Consider the following 25,013-nt stretch of genomic DNA (forward strand, 5'->3'; position numbering starts at 1 on the left):
TCGCAAGCAGTTTTTTTTGGTGGGATTAGGCTCGTGGTGTCATGGTGATCACTGGCATATGTCAAAAACAATTTCCAGAGCTTAACTCCGAAGTAGCTGAGGCATTGGTATCTACAGCGGAGCATAGCATTGAAAGAGTACTTGGTAATTCCGTGTAATTCTGTAAAGGTGTTTCTAAAGCCTTTGAAAGATATGATTGTAAACCTTTGTAAATTGTTTTCAGTAACAGCAAGAGTGACTACTTTGACAATTTGTACCCTTTTTCAGGTACAAAATACTTTATTTCAAAATGTTGATATTATATATTCAATATATATTGACTATCAATATATTCAATAAACAATTGTATTGTTATACTCATTCAGTTTGGAGAGTTACAATTTGGAAGCATTATACTACACAAGCCTCCATTTCAAGAATTTGTTACTAACTTCAACAAATCCAAATTGACATAATTTTTTCTGATTCCAGTATCAAAGCGATTAAGATCTGCATTTAGTCTTGATTTATTTCAATTAAGATAAAAGCAGACTGTACCAAGCAAAGCCATTCAGCTTGTTTGATCTGGAAGTTGCATTAACCCAAGAAGCAACTTCAGCAGTCTACATTGCATTGCCAAAACCATCCCCTGCCAGAATAAATGAGCTGAAAAAGCCCGCCCAAGTCCTGTTTGTTTAATTTTAAATGAATTTAACGTTGCTAAAGTCCATACCAAAAAAGTTAGTATTAAATTTATTACCACAATACAAAGGAAATGGTCCACCCTATGCACTTTTTGACCTCTTTCCCAAACAATTAAGGATGTATATTATTAAATGGATTGTGCAGTTATGGTTGTTCTTTGCTTTGTATTTTGAACTGTAGGGAGGGAAACCCTGTTGTAACTTATGGTATCCCTACCAGTGAGATTTTTAAGATAGATTTTATTTCGTATTTTACATTTGTCATTAGTCCATTGTTTTAAATGTCAGTACTGACTGAATCTAGCCATTTGTTCATTCTAGCACGGACCAGGTGCAGTGTAAAGGTCCCTCAGCTATAGAGCTTAATCCCAGCCTCAGAAGAGAGCTCTCTGTTACATCATTGTGATGCTGTCATTTCTCTTGCCAGTCAAAAATAAGCCCTGCAAATGAAGCTGTCAGTTTTCCTTCAGTTTTGGAGTTGAAGGCCAATTTTGAGAACTTTGCCAAGATTGGCCACTCATTTATGTTCAAACTTTACAATTGTTGAAATAGGAAATTTAATTTAATCATTGAATCCAGGATCCAGATCTGAAAATGAAGTACGCACACAGATTTATCAAATTATGCACTATTCATCATCATGACATCTACTCTTTAAATGTAATTTTTTTCATTTTTGATGTGCTATTGAGTTCCACTATTGAAAGAGAACTGGAAAGCAGTGACCTTAATAGTCTGTTATAATGTTAAAGGTTCAAGTGGCACAGTTTTCTTTTATGTCTTGGTTTCTATGGGCTACTTCTAGCTGTACTCTAATTTTTTTTTGTTTTAGTTTAGTTTGGATGGATTTTATAGATAACATTTCTATCCCACCAGACACACATACTCTCAAATTTAATTTCTCTGCACTGTGGAGGTTTGCGTGTTAAGCGTAGTGCAGATATCATAGTTTCCATTCTCAATCCAGCATGTTGACAGATCCACTTTTAAGCAGAGCCAGGCCATGAATTGCATGATCTCAAATGCTTTACTTCATTGTTTGGAGTAGTAGCCAGCTCGGATATCATCTGCAAGCTGTTAGTGAGCACTTTTGTTCTCCTTCTTTCAACCCCATCTTTGGACCACCATCGAAATTTAAAAATTGCATAAGTTCTTTTACGGAATAGTGATCTCCCATCCAGTTTAAATACTTAGTGAGCTGACTTTGACCATGATGTGCAGCGGTAGAATCAAACCTGTTGAATCGGTTTAATCTTTAACAATGTTATAACTTGTGGTTATACTTGGACATTAAACTTTGTTTTGAAAATCTAAAACTACAGTTGAAGAACATCTCTCTCTGTTCAGTGTGTTTAACCAGTGCAAGTAGTACTATTCAGTGGGAAAAAAATGTCCTTGAATCAGAGTTTATGATGCCCAATTACCACACACCAATCAATAAGATTGTTGAATGAACCTGCAAGTAAACTCGGAGACTGCAGTGGCACTCAATGGACTAGTTGCTTATGTGTTATTTTCATTTGATGCAAGTTTTCATTTGATCTTATGATAGCAAGTTGCAGAGCTAAGCCATAACACTATGCCATTTCTAATAGAGTAGGTCAGACCAAGGATTGACTTTTTTTTGAAAGAGTGGCAAGCTTGGTCAGATTTTGAGCACTATTCTTTGCATTAGTAGGAGATATACAAGTCAGAATTTTCATCTGAGAAACCTTGGTTAGGCCACATTTGGAGTATTGCATGCAGTTCTGGTTGCCGCATTACAGCAAGGATGTGGAGGCTTTGGAGAGGGTGTGGAAGGGGATCACCAGAATGTTGCCTGGATTAGAGAGTATTGGCTATAAGGAGAGGTTGGACAAACCTGGATTGCTTTCACTGGAGTGTCGGAGGCTGAGAGGCAACCTGATAGAAGTGTATAAAATTATGAGAGGTGTAGATAGTAAGAGTCTTTTTGCCAAGGTGGAAATGTCAAATACTACAGGGCATAGCTTTAAGGTGAGCAGGGGAAAGTTTAAAGGAGATTTAAGAGGCAAGTCTTTTTACACAGAGTGGTAGATGCCTAGCAGAAACTGCTAGGAGAGGTAGTGGAAGCAGAAACAGTAACAATGTTTAAAAAGCATTTAGACTGGCACATAAACAAGCAGGGAAAAGAGTAATATGGATCTTTTGCAGGCAGATGGAATTAGATTGGCATTGTGATTGGCAAAGGCATAGTGTGCCGAAGGGCCTGTGCCTCTACTGTTTTATGTTCTAATATATGCACAGTGAAATCCCACTAATCCAGTGATGAATGGCTAGATAATCCTTTGAGTGATGTCAGTTGAGGGATAGATTGTGGCTAGGGCACACTGACTGCTTGAACCCTTGAGCCTCTACCATCGATACTATACAAATACAAGTTGTCATTGCATTGAGGCTAATGCATTGTAGCAGGAGGTTGAGTTTGTGTTTTGTTTGCACCAGGACTAGCCTTTCAACTGAAGCTCCCTCCTCTAACCAAACCTTGCTGTTTTTCCCCATGTCCCATGAGACTAAAATATGCTGCCATGCTGTATCTGTCTAAAGTACTACTGCTGTAATTACAGATAGTTGAAGACATCGGGCTCTTGAAATGGAATAAGGGACCGTGGCTGGAGCAAAGTAATGTTTCACTCCATTTACTCAGACAGCTGTAAGTACAGTGGTCACACTTAATCGGAGCAGGAAACAGGCTTTTAAAGTTATTTCCAACTCATTGTTCTCTGAAGAGTTCACTGTGCTGTGTATAAAGATGTTGATGAAAATTTGATATTCTGAGAGCACTGTCACACTTTTCAAAAAGAAGTGTCAGGGTTTTGATAGAGTCTACATCTGAGATGTTAACCCAGCTTTTGCTTAATATAGCTACTGATACACCTGCTGTGAATTTGCAAATTTAATAAGCCAGTTGCCAGCAGTGTCAGACACATACAGAAGTCTTTTGACATTCAGTGCTGCATTGGGACTGCTGCTCAGTTGGTATCATGTCCTTGGGTTGTTTGAAATCTTTACTTGACCTCTCTTGCCGCATTGGAGCTGCTGACCCCCAGAAATTGAGCCCTGACTTGGGTGCAGTGAAGATCAGCCAGACCCTGGCATTGCACCCCTGCTGGGGACATGGTTAAAGTGAAAAGTGCTGTCAAATGTCAGCATTATCATAGTCATTGAGGCTAACAGATGACAATTCATACTCAGTATTCCCTATAAACAAGATGCCTCAAGGGGAATTGTAAAATTACAGAAGATTGGGGTACAGTTTGGAGAGACATCATTTTGTAACCTATAGTAGAATTAAGGTTAGTTGTAGACACAGTGTTACTCACTTCTATTGGATTGTTCTGTTATTGGCATATAAAGTTTTCTGCTTCTCCTCACCTCCCCAGACCCTTGTCAGTAGTCTACTCTCAATCATCAGCAAAATGATGGAAGGGGTAATTGATAGTGCTATTAAGCAGCACTTTCTCAGCAATGACCTGCTCACAGAAGCTCAATTTGTGTTCTGCCAAAGTCACTCAGCTGGCCCAAACATGCCATGGCCTTGGTCCAAACATGATCAAAAGAGCTGAACTCCAGAGGTGAACTGAAAGTAACTGCCCTTGACTTCAAGACAGCATTTCATTGAGTATGGCATCAAGGAGCCTTGACTAAACTGGAGTCAGTGTGAATTGGGGGGTGGGGGTGTTGGTGGTGGTGGTGGTAAATGTGGAACCCTCCGCTGGTTGGAATCATACCTAGCAAAGGAAGATGGTTGTGGTGGTTGAAGGTAAATCATCTCAGCCACAGGGCATCTCTGCAGGAGTTCCTCAGAGTGGAGTCCTGGGCCCAACCACCTTCAACTCCTTCATCAATAACCTTCCTTCAGTTGTAAGGTCAGAAGTAAGGATGGAGACGCAAGAAACTGCACATGCTGGAATCTGGAGCAAAAAAAAGATTTGCTGATTATTGCACAAAGTTCAACACCACTCGCGACTCTTCAGATAACGAAGCAATCCACAACCAAGTGCATCAAGACCTGGACGATATCCAGGCCTGAGCTAATAGATGGCAAGTAACATTCACGCCACACAAGTGCCGGGCAATGATGATGTCCAACAAAAGAAAATCTAGCTACCACCCCCTGACATTCAATGGCATTACCCTTACTGAATTCCCCATTATTAATAACCTGGGGGTTACCATTGACTAGAAACTGAACTAGAGTACACAATGTAGCTACACGAGCAGGTCAGAGGCTAGGAATCCTGTGACTATTAACTCACCTCCTAACTCCCTAAAGCCTGTCCATCATCGACAAGGCTCAAGTCAAGAGTGTGATGGAATACTCTCCACTTGCCTGGATTAGCGCAGCTTCAACAACACTCGAGGAGCTGACACCATATAGGCATGCCCCTCTTGATAGGCACCCCATTCACAACCATTTACTCTCCACCAATGGTGCACAGTAGCAGCATCTACAGGATGCCCTGCAGCAACTCGCCAAGACTCCTTAGACAGCACCTTCCAAACCCCCCACCTCTATCTGCAAGGAGGACAAGGGCAGCAAAAGCATGGGAACACCACGGCCTGGAAGTTGCCCTCCAAGCCACACACCATCCTGACTTGGAAATATCCTGGAACTCCCTCTCTAGCAGCATTGTGGGTATCCCACACCTCAAGGACTGCAGTGGTTTAAGACAGCAGATCACCACCACCTTCTCATGAGCAATTAAAGATGGGCAATTAAAAGCTGGCTCAGCCTGAGAAGCCCACATCCCTTGAATGAACATATATATAAATGGAAAAAAAGGTGCAGAGGCATTGCATTATCTTCACTCAGCTTCTACCCCCTGCCTAGGGCATGGAGAGACCTCTTCCTTCTCTCTGTAGTACAGAGGGTCCTCTACCATATTCTCACTTTTTTTCCCCTGGAAAATGGAGAATCTCCCTGCTTTCTTTTCTTTCCTCCCTCCCTGGGACACACAGGCTTCTCTATCTGCTCCACACACCCTATTCTCCCATGCAAGGACACTTCTTCCAGAGAAACAAAGGACTGCAGATGCTGGAATCTAGATGAAAAACACGATGATGCTGGAGGAACTCAGCAGGCCAGGAAGCATCCGTGGAGAAAAGCAGGCCGTCAATGTTTCGGGTCAGGACCCTTCTCCAGGACTGAAGATAGGAAAAGGGGAAGCCCAATATATAGGAGGGAAAAGCAGAGCTGTGATAGGTGGACAAAAGAGGGGAGGTAGGGTGAGCACAGGGTGGTAATAGGTGGATGTAGGTAAGAGATAGGGATAGGCAGGTGCAAGGGAGGAGGGGAGAGCAGATCCACTGGGGGATGGGTCAAAGGTAAGAAGAGAGGAAATAAAAGGAGAGAAAAAGGTTGGGGGGAGTGGAATTAACTAAAGTGGGAGAATTCAATGTTCATGCCATTAGGCTGCAAGGTTCTAAGATGGAAAATGAGGTGCTGTTCCTCCAGTTTGTGCTTGGAATTCTCCTGGCAGTGAAGGAGGCCGAGGACTGACATATCAGTGATAGTGTGGGAGGGGGAGTTGAAGTGACTGGCAACGAGAAGATGGACTCCTCCCAGGATGCACAGATAACCTCCCTGGGCCACAGGATATTCATGTAGAAGCCGTGGAGCTTAGGAAAGGAGATTAGGGGAGAGAAATGTCTTTGGATTCAAACCACATTTTATGTATAAATGAGGGGGGAAAAAGGCATTTGTATTTTAGCCAACACCCTAAGGGTTGTTAACATGATATTATGTCATTGCTGTTTGTGGAGCACCATCCTTGCCTTTACACCAGATCGAATTGTTCCAATTTCCTTGTATTACAGCAGTACATTGTTACTGAATTAGCTGTAATGTGATTTGGGTGGTCAGGTGTAGTGAAAGATGCCAAATAGCAGAAAGCTTTCGCTGTGGTGGTTGTCCTATGCTCATTTATGACTTTCTCAACCAAGCCACTGGCCTCATTCCCTCTGATCTGATGTAGTCACCAACCACTCAAAAGGCAGCTTCTTCCCTACTTCCTTTCTCTTGTCCGGGTTTGATTTTTCCCTGTCTTCCCTGGGATATGTAAATCGTAATTAAAAACAAAAAATACTGGAAAAACCCAGCAAGTTAGACAGCATCTGTGGAAAGAGAAACAGTTAAGGTTTCAGGTCGAAGATCATCCGAATCGAAAATGTATTCCTGGTTCAACAATATGTAAAGAACTTTAACATGTAGGTAGTGCCTTCAAGGTAGATAAACATTCTGAGATACTCTGCAGAAACATATTGATTTGGAAAAATGCTGGAAACACTCAGCAGGTTAAGCAGCATCTGTAGAAAGCGAAACAGAGTTAATGTTTTGACAAAGGGCCTTTGCTCTGAAACATTAGCTCTGTTCATCTTTTCACAGATGCTGCCTGACCTGCTGAGTGTTTCCAGCAGTTTCTGTTTCAGGTCTCCAGCAGTTTCTGTTTCAGGTTTCCAGCATTTGCAGTCTCTTTGATCTTCATTTACTGAGATAAAATTAGAGGAAAAGTTCAGGAGGGAAGAGTAGGTTTGAAGCAGCATTTTAAAGGAGGGAAAATATTATGTGTGTGCTTATGTGGAGGGCTGGGTGAAATTCCAGCATATGGCACCTGATATCTGAAGGTCACCAGTTTTGGGACAAAGTAGGGGACTGGGTGATGCAGGGTTGGAAAACGGCAAGTCATGAGGAAGTTATAGAAATGAAAAGGCATTGAGCACATTGAGCATTTAACTCTGAGGATGAGCAGTTAAGATTGGAGAAACTTGGGGATTGGAATTGTTATATGTCTGCCAAGCAGGGGATGATGGGTGAATGATATTTGGTGTGTGATACAGTCAGTCAGGCAGAGTTTTGGATCAGGCAAAGAATACAAAGCATGAAGAATGGGAGTGTATTAGCACTGTTCACTCTGGAAACTACAGGTGCAAATAAGCAGTGATGGACAACATTCAGGCTGGAAATGGGTCTTCCCATTGGAGAGGCTATGTGGTCAGATATACAGTTAGCATTGGACAATGATGTCCAATCTGGACTGGTTGAACGTGAGCCTGATGGTATAGGAGGGAGTCTGAACCTGGCACAGGTTTATGGTGTGAGCCAAAGCCAGTGGCTTTTGCTTTTCCAATTATTTTTAGAGGGTATTGAAACTCAAACAAGACTAGATATCAGATGGGTGGTCTGACTGCACAGAGGAAGTAGAGCAGTTGGAAGAGGTGGGGATGGGGTGTTGTTGAACCTGACACCGTGTCTTTAGCTGATGTCCATGTTTATCTTCCCTGTAATCATATACTCTACAACAGGTTCACCCTGTCTCAGCCACCTTGCATTGAGAAATGTTGGTGGCATCTTTTACAGGCCTCCAATGATCTGGCACTATAGTCATGTTATGTGTATAGTCAAGGTGTTCTCGGTATTTCAATAGGCCCTTGAGGATTCGTCTCATATTCTGGGCAGGTTGGAAAAAAAAATGTTTTTAAAAAAAAGTTTCCTCACGCAACATAAAAATGAACAAACAAGAAGCTGCTAAAGATTGTATTTGAACTTTAATTTTCACTGACGTGTACAACTATACAAGATGTTGGTGAGACTGCAGTTGGAGTATTGTGTGCAGTTTTGGTGAGCTTAGCTATAGGAAGGGGTGATTAAGCTAGAAAGAGTGCAGAAGAAAATTCACAAGCATATTACTGGGATTGGAGGGCTTGAGTTACAAGAAGAGGCTGGATAGATGGTGGCTTTTTTTTCATAGAGTGTCAGAGGCTGAGGGGTGACCTTAATAAGGTATATAAATTCATGAGGGTCATAGACTGTGACTATTCACCTTATCTATTTCCCAGGGTAGAGGAGTCTAAAACTAGAGGGCATAGGTTTAAGGTGAGAGGGGGAGGATTTAAGGGAACCTGACAAGTAACTTGTTCACACAGGGTGGTGTGTATATGGAATGAGCTGCCAGAGGAAGTGGTTGAGGCGGGTACAATTACAACATTTAAAAGACATTTAAATAGGTAGATACATGGATAGGAAAGGTTTGGAAGGAAATGGGCCAGATGCAGGCAATGGGGCTAACTCAGCTAGGCACCTTAGTTGGCATGGACAAGTTGGGGCGAAGAGCCTGTTTCCATGCTGTATAACTCTATGACTCTGACCTGATGCATTATCAGATTTCCAGATGGGGAAAGAGTAGGGCAACAGTGACTGATCACAGTTATTGTCCTGGTTGGGAGCACAAATTGCACCCTGCTTGTCTGTGGCAGCTTTGGCAGAACTTTCTGAACAGAAAATATTTCATACAATGAGGATATCATTCAGAAATTGTAGTAATGACCCGGCTTAACATTTTGGGCATCATTGGTTCAATAACAACAAAGATCCGACGTGGTGAGAGGGCAAGTGAGAATGGGTGTTTTAAGTGTGAACTAATAAGCAGCAGAGGACCATCCATTTGGAAAGTCCAGAGAGAAAGAGAGTGGGACAAGATCTCTCAATAGTGGAGTCTAGTGGGAAACCTGTCATGGTTATAGGGGCATTGTGATTGGTGGCAAGGACAAAAACTCAGGTTATGGGATGGGCTTGGCTAAAGCTCCAGTTTATTATGGGATGTTTTGGAAGCTTAACATTGGAAGATGGTGTCAGGGAAACAAACTATGGTGCAGAGAGACTAAGAGAAGGCAGTTGAATTCTTAGACGAAGTGGTTAGGAAAAAAAATCTTCTCCAGATTAGTGATTCATTTCAAAAGCGCAGCCCATGAATTTAGAGAGTAAAGTCCAGAAAGGCTGGAGTTAGAAATAGATCAGATGAAAGGAGGATTGGGTGCTTAAGGCAAAATTAATGTGGATTCTCAAAATTGGAAAGAAAAGCAGCACAGGCAGTGTGAACTATGGGAAAAGGAGTTGAGAGTCAGAGTGGAACTGGAACAAAATACCCAGGGCTTGAGATTTTCAGTTTTTATTTTTGGTTCAATTTGGCTGTGTTTTTTGATTTTCGTCAGCCATTGGTTCTTTTACTGCGGGGGGAGAAAATGAAGTCAATTAAGATGCAGCAGTTTTTGGCCTATTTAAATGTAACTTTGTTGGTGTGATAAGTCTACCATCGAATTGGCAAACTACATGATGGAGCTGGTTCGTGATTTGAGATTTACAGATTCTGATTTTCAAGGAATGTGTGTGTGTGTGGAACCCCACAATCTATTGACAAGGCGATGTATCTGGCCTTCCTCTGACTGGAAGGAGGTGGTTAATTTGATCTTCATGCTGGTGGATCAGAATGGAAACAAGCCTACTTTACAATTTGCTGGCAGATGGGGTTTAGCATTGGAAGGGATCCTGTCGGTCACAATGCCTCTTCAGTTTGCTTTTACCAAGATTTTAGTGGCTTGTTTGAACATGTTCGCAGAACCTCAGGCAGACAATCCCAAGTGATTTCAGGAAAATGTTTATTTTCTTTCCCTTTGCTTTATTGCCCCATTTCTGCAGAGTTTTTACTCTTGTGGTTTTGTTTTGCCATTGTCAAGCTACTGACCAGACGAACTGGATTGGTCAGTAGTCTACACGCGTGTTTGGGAAGTTCTGAAAGTGAAATATAAATTCTATGTGGTTTCCATTTATTCTCGGCACAGGGAAAAACCAAATAGCTTTTCTAAGTAGACCTTCAGGGGTGTATAAAACCAACAGCTTCAAGCCTTAAACATATCCAGTGAGCAGGTTGGGATCGCCAGGGCACACGTTCGTTCCCATAGTGACGTCTTTTACCTGGAGGAAGTGAATGGGGTTGAAAGAGAAGTTGTTGAACAGGTTGAGCAAAGCGTAGGGTGTGGATGGTGACATATGGCTGCTGTCTGAGGAAGTGACAGATCCGCAGGGTACCCTGGAGGGAAAGGAGATGATGTAAGAGATAGCCAGAAGAACTGGAATCTGTGTTAAGTGGCAGATAATGTCAGCAAAGTGATAGTGGGCAGGAACAATGTGAGAAAGAGGAAATAAGAGTTTGCAGCCCCAGTCCCATTTGTGGAACTTGGGGAGGGGCTAAATGTTATTTTCTGGGTTTTAACCCACTCCATGTTATCTAATTCTGTGTACTGACAGTCCTAATACACAATGACTTTTAAAAACTTTGTCCCACACCTAAATGTAGACAGTTAGTGAAAATGCTGTGCAAAGTGGCCCTAAAACTCACCTCCCTGTAGTCTACTGAGCTTCAAGTAAATCCATAGCCATTCATTACAACTTTCTTACTAGGAGAATGCACCAACTTCCCAGTGATTCTCCCCAACATGTTTCTGTCTTCCAACTCGTGTTTCCCATGCTTTACCTTCTCTGCAGCATCGCCGGGTTCCAGAGCTCCATCCTTAAACCTATCTGGTCTCTCTTTTCCCTTTGCTCCTATTAAAACCCTTCTCTTCACTCAGGTCTCAGTCATTACCTGTAAGCTTTCATAATTTGTTGATATTAATGCTTTCTTTGAGGCATCTGAGCATGTCGAAGGTTCTGGTTAGTTGTATTGTGTCTGTTTGAGACAGGCCTGCAGCAACAGCTGGTCTCATGTGATCGCACATTCCAGTAACTAATATCCCTCACCGTTCCGCTCCAAGGAAATTAATTTTCACCATGCTTAAGAGGAATGCCATTCCTCTTGCTGTCAGAATGAAACTGTTGTCAAAGGCCCAGCAACAGGACACTTTACAAACCCTCAGGCTTTGAATTGCTTCATGGCACTACAGACACTAAAAACAATAAACAGTGTGCAGCTTAGAGTACAGTAAATCCACAATAACATAAATGTTTGTCTAGGAAACCATGCTGAATTTTGTCAGCATTTTATCATTACAACAAAAACCCTGCCCCTTGAAGTTTATATTCACAATGTGCCAGAGTCAGATGCTGAGTAAAATTTTCAGGGGATGAGGTAAACAGCTGTGCAATGGGGCCCTCTAAAGGGCAGATCTAGTTTGCAGTACAAGTAAGGCAGCACCGCCTGAACTCCTACTGATGAGCAGTAACTAGTCCCATCTGTGGAGTCATTGACTGGTGACATCCCTGCTTTCATAAAGAGCTGAAGTTCATGAAATAGCCCAAACTGCCCACGTGTTGCAAAGGATAAATTTATCAGGTTGTGAGGAGGTAAAAATATCCAATCACCTGTATTGTGGGGATATGCACTACAGTGTTATTACCAGAGCAATAAGCAAAATAGATCATAAGTTGGTATACAGAGGACTTTCCTTTTTTGGACAATGTATAGTAAACAAGAGCAGGAAGTTTATGCTGGCTCTGTATAAAGGACTAGTTAGACCAAGGATAGAGTACTGTCCACAGTTCTGGTTGTGCCAAGATAGGAAGGATGTAATGGCATTAGGGAAGGAGCAAAGGATTTTATCAAGGGCTGGAGATTTTTAGTGAAGGGCATAGAACGGTGAGACTCGGGTAGCACATATCCAAAGCTAAGAGAAGATTTAATTGCGACACAAAATTATGAGAGTTCTAGAAGTTGAATAAGAACCTTTCTCCCTCAATGGAGCATCAGTAAGTGGGGTTGCAGATTTAATGGGATCAGTAGAAGGAATAGAGGGGAGTGAAAACATTTTTCACCCAAAGAGTGTGGGCTTTTGGAAATCATTGCCTTTGCCATTCTTTCAGCCAGACGACTTCAAATCTGCCTGAAGATTTGGACGTGGTGTAACCTACTGAGCTGCATGGTGTAATTGGCTCCCATGATTATTTTTTGGCCTAGCACGTACGTGATGGGCTGACTGGTCACCTCCTGTGTTGTAAATTTTTGCAATCCTGTTATTTCTTCCCCACTGACTATCCAGTTTAATGCTGCTCGCATTGGATTCTTGCCAGTGAGGGTTGCCCCTGTATTCCAGTGGGTTAAATGGGTTGTATTGTAGATATGTCTACACAGTCTGTTTCTTTCTCAGGTTTGAGGTCAAGGTATCTGCACTGGGTGACAGACTTGCCGAACATCATGATATTAGGTTATTCTTTTCAGAACAACTATATAAAAGATAAAATGCATTGGGTTATAAAATAACAATAGTGACCAATCCTGTACTCTACTGAATCTGCAGAAGCCAAGAGATGGGCAAAGCCATGTTAGAATTCAAGGGACTTAAGAATTTTACACTTGACACAGGTTGTAACATCCCAGCTGGTCTATGTTTGTATGATTCACAGTTTGGCACTGATCCAGGAGAAGTTCCATAATCTACCGTATGCACAGTATCTGCCACAGTCTCTGTGTAAAATGCTCTTTGCCTAAGGAGGATAGATGTAGCATGCTAAATTTGCCTTTGTTTCAAAGCTACACTCAACAGGAATGGCTGCACTGTTTCCAATATCTCCCCAGGTAACATGAGTGGGGTAGAAAGCAATAGAATGAAGAGTTTGTGTCATTGATTCAGACCACATGTGGAGTACTGTGAACAGTTGTACATACCACACCTTAGGTAGGATACATTGTCCCTGGACAGTATGCAGTACAACACTCGGACCCAAATGATGAGACTAATTTATAGAGGGTGAGTCCCAAAGCAAAAGCCTGAAGACACTAGATTTCTGAAATAAGTCAGAAAATGCCAGGAATACTTTGCAAGTCAGGCAGTATCTATGGAGAAAAAAAACAGAATTGGCATTTCATCCTTTTATTAGAACTAGAAAAGTTTAGAAATGTGTTTTAACTTGCAGAGGAGGGGAAGGGATGGAGAGAACAAAGAGAATATCTGATATGGTGGAGACCAAGAGAAGTTGAATGGCACTAGTTGAGAGGGAGTGGTGAAAGTTTGTTAATTGCAGATAACCTGTCAGATAAACATTCCTCTGTACGTTTGTGAAATGGTGACATGGGCGCTCTTTGTTCAGAAGGAGGTTTCTGTTTAGTAGGAGCTGGATTATTTCCTGAATCCGTGAGCCCTAAACTTTTGAGTGACTTGGATAACTGGAATTGTGAAATGAAACTGACAAGATGAGGGCAATGGACATCTTGGACTTAGGTGAGTGACAGGACTGAGGAGATTTAAGAGAGGAGAAAGAAACAGCAAAGAAGAAAATTGGGTTAAAATAGCTAGTGAAAATAAAGGTAGGGAAATAGATTAACAGGGAGTAAGCCAGAGAAAGTATGTAAAATAAAAATACTAAATGTAAAACTCCATTGCTTTATTTCTTTTCTGGGTTGTGTATTTCAGGCACAAGTCTCGTTAACGGTGCCCTTAACTCCCTAAATACTCTTATCTTTCTGCAGCCAGCTAAATTTCATTAATGGGGCAAAATCAGTAAAATAAATGGAGGGTTGATGTCGAAACCTTATTTATGTTGTAATTCTCTTAAGATCAGTAATAGAATGCATTATGATCTTAGCCTGTTCCATCAGGTTATGAAAGGAAAACTCTTCTGGCGCTCATCAGAAATCATTGCCTTGTACTGAGATAATCTGCCCTCACAATGTCACATGGGCCCAATCCAATTGGCACCAGCATTCCTTGGCTTGAGTCATACTCTGCCCTGTGCTAAATGTTCCGTTTTTCCTGACTGGTATTCCTGGATGCAGCTATAATAGACAAAAGTATGAAAGAAAGTGCAACGGGGCATTTGCATTAAAATACAAAATTATAACTCATTTAGGAAGGTTTGGAGGGGAGAACTGCAGTAGTTCGCACCATCAGTTACTGCTTTTCCTAACTTCAAAATAATTATCCTTAAACAACTCGCACAAAACGCTGGAAGAACTCAGCAGGTCAGGCAGCATCCATGTTTTGGGTCGAGACTCTTCATCAAGACTGAAAAGGAAGAGGGCAGAAGGCAGAATAAGAAGGTGGGGGGAGGGGGAGCAGCAGAAGCTGGCAAGTGATAGGTGAGTCCAGGTGAGAGGGGGAAGGTAGGTGGGTGGGGAGGAGAGATGAAAGGGAATGATGTGAGAAGCTGAGAGATGATAAGTAGAAGAGGCAAAGAGCTGAAGAAGAAAGAATCCGGCAGGAGAGGACAGTAGACCATGGAATAAAGGGAAGGAGATGGGGAATAGATGGGCAGGTGATGAGGGTGGGGGAGGGTATTGGTATTTGTTTATTATTGTCACTTGTACCGAGGCACAGTGAAAAACTTGTCTTGCATATCGATTGTGCAGGTCAATTCATTACACAGTGCAGTTACATTGAGTTAGTACAGAGTGCATTGATGTAGTACAGGTAAAAACAATAACGGTACAGAATAAAGTGTCACAGCTACAGAGAAAATGCGGTGCAATAAGGTGCAAGGTCACAACAAGGTAGGTGGTGAAGTCATAGTCCATCTCATTGTATAAGGGAATTGTTCAATAGTCTTATCACAGTGGGGTAGAAGCTGTCCTTAAGTCTGGTGGTAAAGAGAAGGGGTGAGGGGGCCACAGAAATGAGGGAAAACAAGTGGGGGGGGGAAAGGAGGGAGGGGTTACTAGAAGTTAGAGAAATCAAAGTTGAGGCCACTAGGCTGGAGACTACCAAGGTGGAATTTGAGGTGTTACTCCTCCAACCTGCATCTAGCCTCAACGTGACAGTAGAGGAGGCCATGGATAGACATGTCAGTATGGGAGTGCGAAGTAGAATTGAAGTGGTTGGCTGCCGGGAGATCCTGGCTTAAGCAAATCTTTTTAGATATCACTCATAAAACCATTGGTAATTGATGGTCCGAATCTAGGACTGAAGCAGGATGTCTAATTTGCCCTATCATGTCCTGAGACAACTGAACGAAAGCAACGCAGCTAGTGCTGACTTACTGGTTCTGGAAAAAGATTAAAATATACTTCAATCTAACATCTGTTAATAGTGACAGGTCTGAAAGTGAATGATCAATTATCAGTCAACATAAAGTTACAGATTACAGGAAGGAAAGGGTATAGAAGAGGTTTACCAGGATGCTGCCTGTATTAGAGGGCATGAGCTAAAAGGAGAGGTTGGACAAACTTGGGTTGTTTTCTCTGGAGCATCAGAGGTTGAGGGGTGACCTGAAAGAAGTTTATAAAATTATGAGAGGCATAGATAGGGTAGATGGTCAGAATCTTTTTCCCTGGGTAGAAATGTCAAATACTAGAGAACATGCATTTAAGGTGAGAGGGGAAAGTTTAAAGGAGATTTGTGGAGCAAGTTTTTTTTTACTCAAGTGGTGGGGGCCTGGAACGGGTTGCCAGGGATAGTGGTGGAAGCAGATACGATAGTGGCGTTTAAGAGGCTTTTAGATAGGTACACTAATATGCAGGGAATAGAGGGATATTGACCAGGCAGAAGAAATTAACTTTAATTTGGCATTGTGTTCTGCACACACATCGGGGGCTGAAGGGCCTGCTCTTGTGCTGTACTGTTCAATGTAGATTGATGTTGCCAATGCTATTTTACAAACACTTAAATGTGTGTATATTTATTTTATCATCCTACAATAAAGTAATGCAGTGGTTAAAATAGACAGGAGGAACTTGGAGTAAGCAAGCTCAGTATTGTTCCATAAACATTGCGATTGCAATGTCTGGGATGTAGCAGAAAGTTATCAAGCCCTTCTATTTTTTCTAGTCTGTTACAGAGTTATGGAGTTTGTCTTGAAGTAGAGAACACCAAGGTAGCCCAAATTTGTGCTCTGTATTTAAATTTCATTAAAGATAAAATGATTTACCCATCTCATGGCCACTTCTCTTTATCTTTTAAGTTGAGTGCTGTCAGTGGTACTTCAGCGAAGGCCCAGTGGGGCAGCTTCATTTGAAATCTGCCCAGATGCAGAAGGCTGACAGCAAGATATGAGGAAATGGAAATTTTCAATCAAAGGTTTTGATGGAGTAGGTTCCACCTGTGAAAATAACTCTCTTGCAAAGTAATGGACTATAATAACTCAGTTTTTGCTGACATAAGATATTGAGTTCTTTGCTGCACCACAGAAAACCACTAGGGGATGCTGTTGCTGTACTGTTTAGGTTCTTGTGTGCAAGCTCTTCTGCCGCACTCATGCACCAGTGTGTTGGATCCACCACCGTAAAGAGGTGCCGCTGTGTTGTAATTAGTGAGCATTTTAGCAACTGTTATGTTTTCTGACCCACCAGTTCCTTCTCAGTGTTAGTTCCAACTATCATTTAAGTTGACAGCTGTGATCCAAAGCAGTAACAAAGTTGATTAACATTAACCTTTTCTCCCCGAGTAGGGTTCAGGACAAATCACAAATAGCTGACCTGACATCAATCCCCAGGTTCCTTCCGGAGATCACAGTGGGAGCCCACGAGTTTGATGAAATGTATCATGCCTACAAAGAGGTAAGAAACTTGGCACAAGCCCATATTCTGCTTTATAAGTTTAGATTTGTAAATCATTTGCAGGCTGACTAGAAGTGCAGTTTGTGGATGGGCATGGCTGACGTTTCTCCTTGTGTAGGCTGCATCATGTTCCACACATCCATCTTCATTCTGGTCACTGCCCAGTAAGCTGCTGAATCAAGCACCTGCTGCCCAGGGCCAGCAGGGCAGGATGTAGAAGTATATTTTCCCCTGCACTCTGTTGCCACAAGTGACTTTAAAATTACTCGTTACCCTTTAACACTAGGCCATCAAGAGCTGCTGCTCCATCAGGAAAGCAGAAACTCTTTCTAAGAAGAGAGCAATTCTTTCTAAGGAATAGATGACAATCAGCTCTACTGTGTTTCAAGTGCTTCCATCCTAAGTGATGGTGTTACAGGGAGAACTGCTCTGTACTATATGGGTGACTAGCACAGGTCCCAAATTTTAGAGATATTAACAGTTCCTTTGGGGTTGTTGGGCTTTCTTTTGGCACCTCCATTGCTGCTACTTTCCATTCGCAATATTTGAGAGAGTGCCTGCACGAGCCATCATTGTTCATCTGTTCACACAATTCAGTGCTAGAGTTTTCCAGACATTGAGATTATATAGTTTGACTCTGTGCTCTAGCATGTATTGGGCTTGAGTTCTGTGGTTGTAATAATGCCAAAACTATTGGTGTTTGCTGGCAGTAATGAGCCTGAAACTGTCAGTCATTTCTGGGCAACACACTTGCAAAGTTAAATATGAAAATCCCAACCTTGCTGACTGCAAATCCCAACTTCTCCCATGAGCTGCACTATTTGGCATCCTGTTCCGGCACTATCAAGGGAAACCAGTGGACTGATGAGGATTCATTCATGTATTCATGGTTATTAAACTTTAGGGAAATTGTGGATTATGAAGATAGGGCAAGAAAGTGGGTTTGAGGCCAAAATCAGATCAGACAAGATCGTATTGAGTGGCAGAGCAGCTTAAGGTGACATTTGACCTACAACTGCTATTTCTTGTAGGTTTTGTTTTGTTCTTAGCCTCAGGTATTTCTAAACTATTTTTGTATGCTTAGTGTTCCACCTAGTCACCTGCAGTGTAAGTGAGTTTTTTAGTGGTGAACTCGACTTTTATTGCTGCATGGTAAGCTTTCTGGACCTAAGGAAACTGATTTTACATGTATGATTTGTAATTGCTCACTAAATAATTTGTACCAGATTTTTAATTTTCTTTGGAGACACGAGACTGCAGATGCTGGAATCTGGAGCAAAAAAAGACAAACTACTGGAGGAACTCAGAACTCTGCAGGTGGAGCAGCATCTGTGGGGTGGAGTGGGGAAGGAAGAAGGGAAGGAATTGTTGACGTTTTGGGTCGAGACCCTCCATGCAATTCCTTTCCTTCCCCCACCACCCCCACCACCTCCCCCACCCCACTGATACTGCTTGGCCCACTGAGTTCCTCCAGTAGTTTGTTTTTTGATTTTCTTTTATTTTCTAAGTTTTGATATTTCAGCTTCCAAGTGTTATGCGTGTGCTTCATTCTTTAATTCCCTCTGCAATTTTTTTCAAATATTTGTTAAAAATTGTGCTCAAGAATTTTTCAGTGTCATTGGCAGCTCACCCAACTCAATGACATCACTAGTGCTTGAAACCAAGGATATCCTGAAGCAAGAGCTGACAGCATACTGTGTCAGACTTGCGGACACATTGCAGAAACCATTGCAAAATAATTGCAAAATTCAGACCCTACTGTCTATTTCTTCTGTTCTGCCCTACCCTGACCCAATGATATCCTGTCACCTATTTAATTTTGCATTGTAAGACTCTTTGGAATTCTGATCCCTCTAATATAGGGTACAATCTTCTCAGCATTTTTTTTTGTTAGATCAAGTTTTGGAATGTGGGCATAGCTGACAAGGCCAGCATTGATTGCCCAACCCTAATTGCCCTTGAGAAGGTGGTGATGAGCCACCTTTTTGAAGTGCTGCAGGTCCTCTGGTGAAGGTACTCTCACAATGCTGTTGGGGAGGAAGTTCCAGGATTTGGAGTAAAAGTGATATATTTCCCAGTCAGGATCGTATGCGACTTGAAGGGGAATCTGAAGATGCTGGTCTTCCCATGTACCCACTGCCCTTGTTCTTGGTCGTAGAGGTTTAGGAGGAGCATTCCGAGTGTCTGGATGCATAATTATAGTCCATTTTATAGGTGCACCAGTAGCGGAGAGGATGAATGCTTAGGGTCTTGAGTGGGGTACAAATCAAGTGGATGCTTTGTCCTGGATGGTGTTGAGCATCTTGATTGTTGTTGGACCGCACATCCTGGCAAGTGGAAAATATTGCATCACAGTAGATAGTGAAAAAGCTTTGGTGGGGGGGGGGGGGGGGGGGGGGTCGGGAGGTCAGTCACTCACCATAGGATACCCAGCCTCTGACCTGCTCTGGTCAGAGGCAGAGTATGTGGCTGGCCCAGCAGAGTTCCTAGTCAATGTGATCCCCAAGATGGTGGGGAAGTCAACAATTGTAATGGTATTGAATGTCAAGGGTAGGTTGAACATTGAACAGTACAGCATAAGAAGTCCCTTCGGCCAGTGATGCCAATCCAGATTAATCCCGTCTGCCAACACATGGTCCATAATCCCTTCATTTCCTGCCTGTTCATGTGCCTATCTAAATGCCGATTAAACATTGCTATTGTATCTGCTTCCACTGCTTCCTGAGAAGCATGTTCCAGGCACCTGCCACTCTGTAATAAAACTTGCCTCGTAAATCTCCGTTAAACTTCCCCTTTTCACCTTAAAGCTATGTCCTCTAGTATTTGGCATTTCCACCCAGAGAAAAACACTGACTTTCTTACTGAAGTTGTCCATTGACTGGCCATGTATGGGATGAATTTTACCCATCAGCCCATGCCTAAATGTTGTCTGAGTCTTTGGTTGTTCATTAGTAGGTTGAAGCACACAACCTGTTTTTGACTCTTGTTGATCTTAGCTGCCTTTAGACAGGGGTCCAACAATACTCAATCACCCCATCGACTATTGAATTGATGCAGCATCAGATAAATATCTGAATTTTGTGCATTGAGGAAAATTTTCACAGTTGTTTGCATCAGACACATGAATCAGATGAACAAAGTGTGCATTATGCATTTCTCAATCCACCATCTATCATGAAAACCATGCCAGTATTGTTGTCATTTGCTCTGAAGCCATGTAAGACATTTCCCAGAAGTAAGGCAATGGCAGTTTTAAGCAGTCAGCAAAGAGACACTTCTGTATTTTCCTGACCGTGGAAAGAAACAAACTTTTATGACACTTGTCGCAGTCTCTCCACCCCATCCCCCCAGAACTGATTATTGGTATCACTTTTTCCTGTTTAGGTGATTAGAGGAATCCTAGCAAGTCCCTCAGGTATCCCACTGATGTCAGCTATGTGCAGATCTTCATTGCTTATAAAGCTCAACTAATAGGAGGATCTCATTATATTCTAATGATGTGGTTTCTGTTGAGATTTTACCCATTATGATCCCTGATCCATTCACTGGATTTCCCCAGTGATCCTGCTCCCCTTGCTTGCAATTGAATGGCACCAGCAGGTGCTGAGAGAGTTAAACCTGCAGTTAAAGCCAAAGCCATGCAAGTTCTATATTCCTACCTGACTTTCTTTCCCAGTTTCATGAAATACTATTTCACTTTACATAACTTGGATCCTCCTTTAGAAAAACCTTTTATAATATTCCTTGCTTGAGAGCTTATTTTTTTTGCTTACTGTGTTACCCTTCTGACCAAAGTCATAGATCATTCAGCATGGAAACAGGCCCTTCGCCCACCAAATCCCTGCCCACTGCCAAGCACCCATTTACACACTAGTCCTAAATTACTCCTTTTTTTTTATTCTCCCCACATTCCCATCAACTCCCCCCAGATTCTACCACTCACCCACACACCAGGGGCAATTTACAGCAGCCAGTTAATCTACTGACCTGCACATCTTTGGGGTGTGAGAAGAAACCGGAGTACCCGGAGGAAACTCCTACAGGGAGAATGTACAAACTCCACACAGGCAGCGCCAGAGGTGAGGGTTGAATCCGGGTCAGCTGGATCTGAGAGGCAGTGGCTGTACTAGCTGCACCACTGTGCCAGCCTAAACGTGACTAAATCACTGCTTTATACCAATGGCATCAATTCAAGATGTCTGGCAGTGGTGATATTTTCACCAAACTCTCGTCTGCTGCTGGAATTAGGCAACTACATCCTTTAAAGCTAGGAATAGCTTTGTGTTTCTTTATGCTGCTGTCCTGCATTCATGTCACATTCTGTTCAGCCTCTAGACCTTTCCCACTAGCTATCTGATGCAAGCAGCTGGTGGGTGTGCTGGTGTTCCAGTGTCTGGGAATGAGCTACATTTTCCTTCCACCGCCTCCCCTAAATTTGGTGGGTATGCACGAGTTTTCTCCTCCATTATTCTCCACGGTGAAGTGGCCAAAAACCAGCACTGAGATTGGGAGGCTGGGAGAGCAGAGTGATATCTGGTTCACACTTCGGTGTCTCGGTATCTTTCTGCAGCTTGATGAAAATTTATTGATGGGCAATTCAAAGTTTTAGAATATCTTAAAGATTTTCAGGGTGAATTTTATGCATTTGGAGAGGAGGTATTTTCTAATTCCAGGAATTTGTGTTCCTCTAAATTGTAATACCCATTGCCCTCACAAGTAGGTCAAGTATCGGTTGGTGGAAAGAGTGCATCAGTTAATGTGATTAGTTTCGTTTCCCAATCCAGCTCCTTTTGTGTAATTTGCTATTTTAGGACTAGGCTGTTGACCCCTGAAAGCTGTGGGTCTGTGACTATTGGCAAACTGGTCTGAGACCCTAAGGACAGTGATGGGGGTCCTCTCTATCCAGGTTCGATTTAGAGCTAGAAGGTCATGTTTCATTACCCAGGATTCCTGCCCCTTCCCCAACACACAAACATCAAACCAAAAATTGGTAAATTGCAGACTTAAATTAAAATTTATTACAAACGTTGACTAAGGACCTTCAGCTAAAATGCCCATTGCCAAAAATAAATTTGGGCCAGTGTAATGAGTGGTGACCCAAGAGATTTTGTTAAAACTTCAGTTTTTATGATGGATGAAATGAAAAATCTGCCATGGGAAAGAAAAAGAATGTTTCGAGCCAGTCACAGCATCCAGCACAAAGACTGTGCACATTTCTGTTCTAGCCGCAAACCACAACTCTTCCACGCAGCCTCTCATGTTCAAGGCATTTTGGCAGCACAGTTCAAAGCTGGCTATTTTTAGTCTAGCCACAAGCTGAGTTGTTGCAGTGAAGGAAAGAGGAAATGTGATCTCAGGGGATGTGTCAGGGTTAATGAGTCTGTGGAAAGCAATGTAGGACTGACATTAAACATAAAGATGAAGCAAAAAAACCACGGAATATTGTTCACCGGAAGTCTTGCTTTTACTCATGTTTTGAACAGGGGTTTTACTCCCCTTGGGACTAAATTTATCTCGACCTGCTTTTTATATTGCTCTAAGATGTTTTGGGTCATGGGTACTTTACATTGCAGATGAGAGAGGCTTTATAAAGGACAACTGATTATTCAGATGTGATTTTTATTTCATATTCAGCTGTGGTTGTCTTTGGGACTGTAGTGTCTCGACTGTATTTGCTTTGCCCAGTTCTTAAGGCTATTTGGCTGAAGTTTTGCTTTGGGAAATAAATGGAAGGTTGTAAAGGAAAAGGGCAGAGGGACTTATTGCATGTTTGCAAGCTCCTGTCCTCTCAAGTATAGCATTAAATAATGATGGAACATACCTCAGAGATGCACATGATGCCTTTTGGGGGGGGAAGAAAATCAGCTAACCTTTTCGCTCTACCAAAAACGTGGGCAGTTGATGAAGGGTGCTCTGATCTCAGCACGAGACTGACTGGAACTGCCCTGTCTTCCTTTCTCCTTCCTACCCCTGGGAGTATTGGTGTCAGGACTTATTACAAACCTAAAAGCAGAGAATGTTCAAATACTCAGCAGTGGAAAGAGACACAGTTCATGTTTCAAGGGCCTTTCATCAGACTAAGGGGGTGGGGGGGGAGGAATTAGAAAAATAACAAGTTTTCATTTGCAGAAAAAAGCAGGGGGGAGCAGGGGAAACAAAGGGGAAGGTCCATGACAGGCAAACACTGGGAGAGATTAAATGGCACAAATAGTAGTGGTGCTGGGCGAAAGAGGGTGGTGAAGGCTGGTGAATAACAAAAGATGTATCTGGGGAAGGTGTAAATAGTAGATGATGAATCTAATACCAGGAGAGGGGTAGCAACACAATGCTGGAAAGGCGAGATCCAAAGCTGATTATTGAATTTGATGTTGAGTCCTCAAGGCTGTAAAGTGAGAAGTCAGAAGGTAAGATGCCGTGTCTCAAGTTTATTCTGGGCTTCATTGGAGCAGTGTAGGAGGCCAAAAGCGGGTGAGGATGGGACGGAAAATTAAAGTGACAGGAAACCGGAGCCTCGGGAGACTGAAGGGAGGTGTTTTCCAAAATGGTTACCTGATTTGCGTTTGGTCTCTCTAATCTAGAGGAGACCATGTACTGAATTGCGTGCAGTACATGAAGATGGAAGAAGTATAAGTAAATGACTGCTTCACCAGGAAGGAGTGTCTCAGTGTCTGAACAATGGGAAGTGTGTTGGGTATTGGTTGATCTATTGGCTATGATGAAATGGATTCCTTTCTGCATCCTGCTCCACTCCCATTAAGCCTCTTAATTTCATTTCCTCCTCACCTTCTTGATCATTGTCCCCTAGTTCCTGCTCTGTTTCCATGATTTAAGCATGTAAAATTCCTTGCAAGTTTTAGTAATCTAGAAGACACAGTATAAATAGGGAACTTACTTTCAAAATTATAATTTAATTTTAACACATCAATTAAAAAATTAAAAAAAATAGCAGTTGAAACTGTAACTACATTGTGTGTACAGAAGTTAATGAATATCAATTATCTGTGTGCTCTTTAGCTGGAATTTTACTGTCTACAGACAAGCAAAAGAAATTTCAGACTGGATTTCCCACAACTTGTACAAAACGTTCTCACCTTGGTATCTTTGCTTTTTTTGTTTCAGCTCCCGGGTCGAAAGTATGAGAAAGGTTTCAATGCTGACGTTGGGGACAAGTGGATCTGGTTAAAGTAACTGTGCAGTTTCCAAAAGAACAATTAAAATTGATTTGAGAGGAACAGAAAGTGGTAAGGAGAGGGAACTCTTTGCTCTGATGTGAAAGGCTGGTGTCCCACTGAGTTAAGCACGGCAAACCTGTCTGCAGTTGCTCTCAGCCTGTGCAGAATTTTGAGCACCTTATTAATTGACAGGTATCTAATAAAACTTAACATTGAACTCACTGGTGTCCAGTCAATCTAAATGAAACAAAGTGTGATGACATGTAGCAGACTTGGATGTACATTCCACGTGTAGGGTAAATGTTACACCAGTGTGTTACTGAAGGTTGATTGAAGCGTGTGATACAGCATCGTTCTGTAGTCCAGTGAAAGGTGTTTCCTAATCCAGAGAAACACTTCTGTTGCGATGTGCACACTTGCAGTATCTGGGCGGTGTTATCATTCCTCAGCATAACACATGCACTGATGATGACCAGCTACACTTAACCACCTCTTTTGGCCCCTCCACTGATTCTGTTAGCCTAACTGCCCAACATCCAGGCTTCCAAGAGCAGAATTTTTCTCAAGTTGATAACGGGGAGGACTAAGGCCGCTGTGCACACTTCCCACTACAGATTCTGTTCTGATCTTTGCCGGTTAGTAGCGCTTTAACTTTTGAGTTGGAGGCTTCTGAATGCAAATCCTACCTTAGAGACTAAAGCAAATCAATCCAGCTTGATACCAGTGCTTTAGTGAGATGAATGATTCAGGTGTGTAGTTAAGGCAAGGCTCCATCTGTCCTCTTATTCAGGTGGATGTAAAACACTTTATAGCACTAATACCAAGAAATATTCATCCCTCATTTAAGATCACAGAAGAAATTTATGTGCACTTCTTGTGTG

General features: G+C 42.2%; 1 protein-coding gene across 1 annotated transcript in view; it reads left to right on the forward strand.

The window, feature by feature from the left end:
* The window catches only part of ndufa10 (NADH:ubiquinone oxidoreductase subunit A10), a 57,099-nt gene extending 32,750 nt beyond the window's left edge, over nucleotides 1–24,349 (forward strand). Inside the window, exons 8-10 of the mRNA XM_052016406.1 lie at nucleotides 3,269–3,354; nucleotides 16,852–16,960; nucleotides 24,080–24,349. Coding sequence (XP_051872366.1) covers nucleotides 3,269–3,354; nucleotides 16,852–16,960; nucleotides 24,080–24,148 — 264 coding nt within the window. The 3' untranslated portion in view covers nucleotides 24,149–24,349. The remainder of the gene's footprint in view (nucleotides 1–3,268; nucleotides 3,355–16,851; nucleotides 16,961–24,079) is intronic.
* Nucleotides 24,350–25,013: the final 664 nt, after the last annotated feature.

This window comes from Pristis pectinata, chromosome 1 (assembly GCF_009764475.1).
Source record: "Pristis pectinata isolate sPriPec2 chromosome 1, sPriPec2.1.pri, whole genome shotgun sequence".
Taxonomy (NCBI): Eukaryota; Metazoa; Chordata; class Chondrichthyes; order Rhinopristiformes; family Pristidae; genus Pristis; species Pristis pectinata.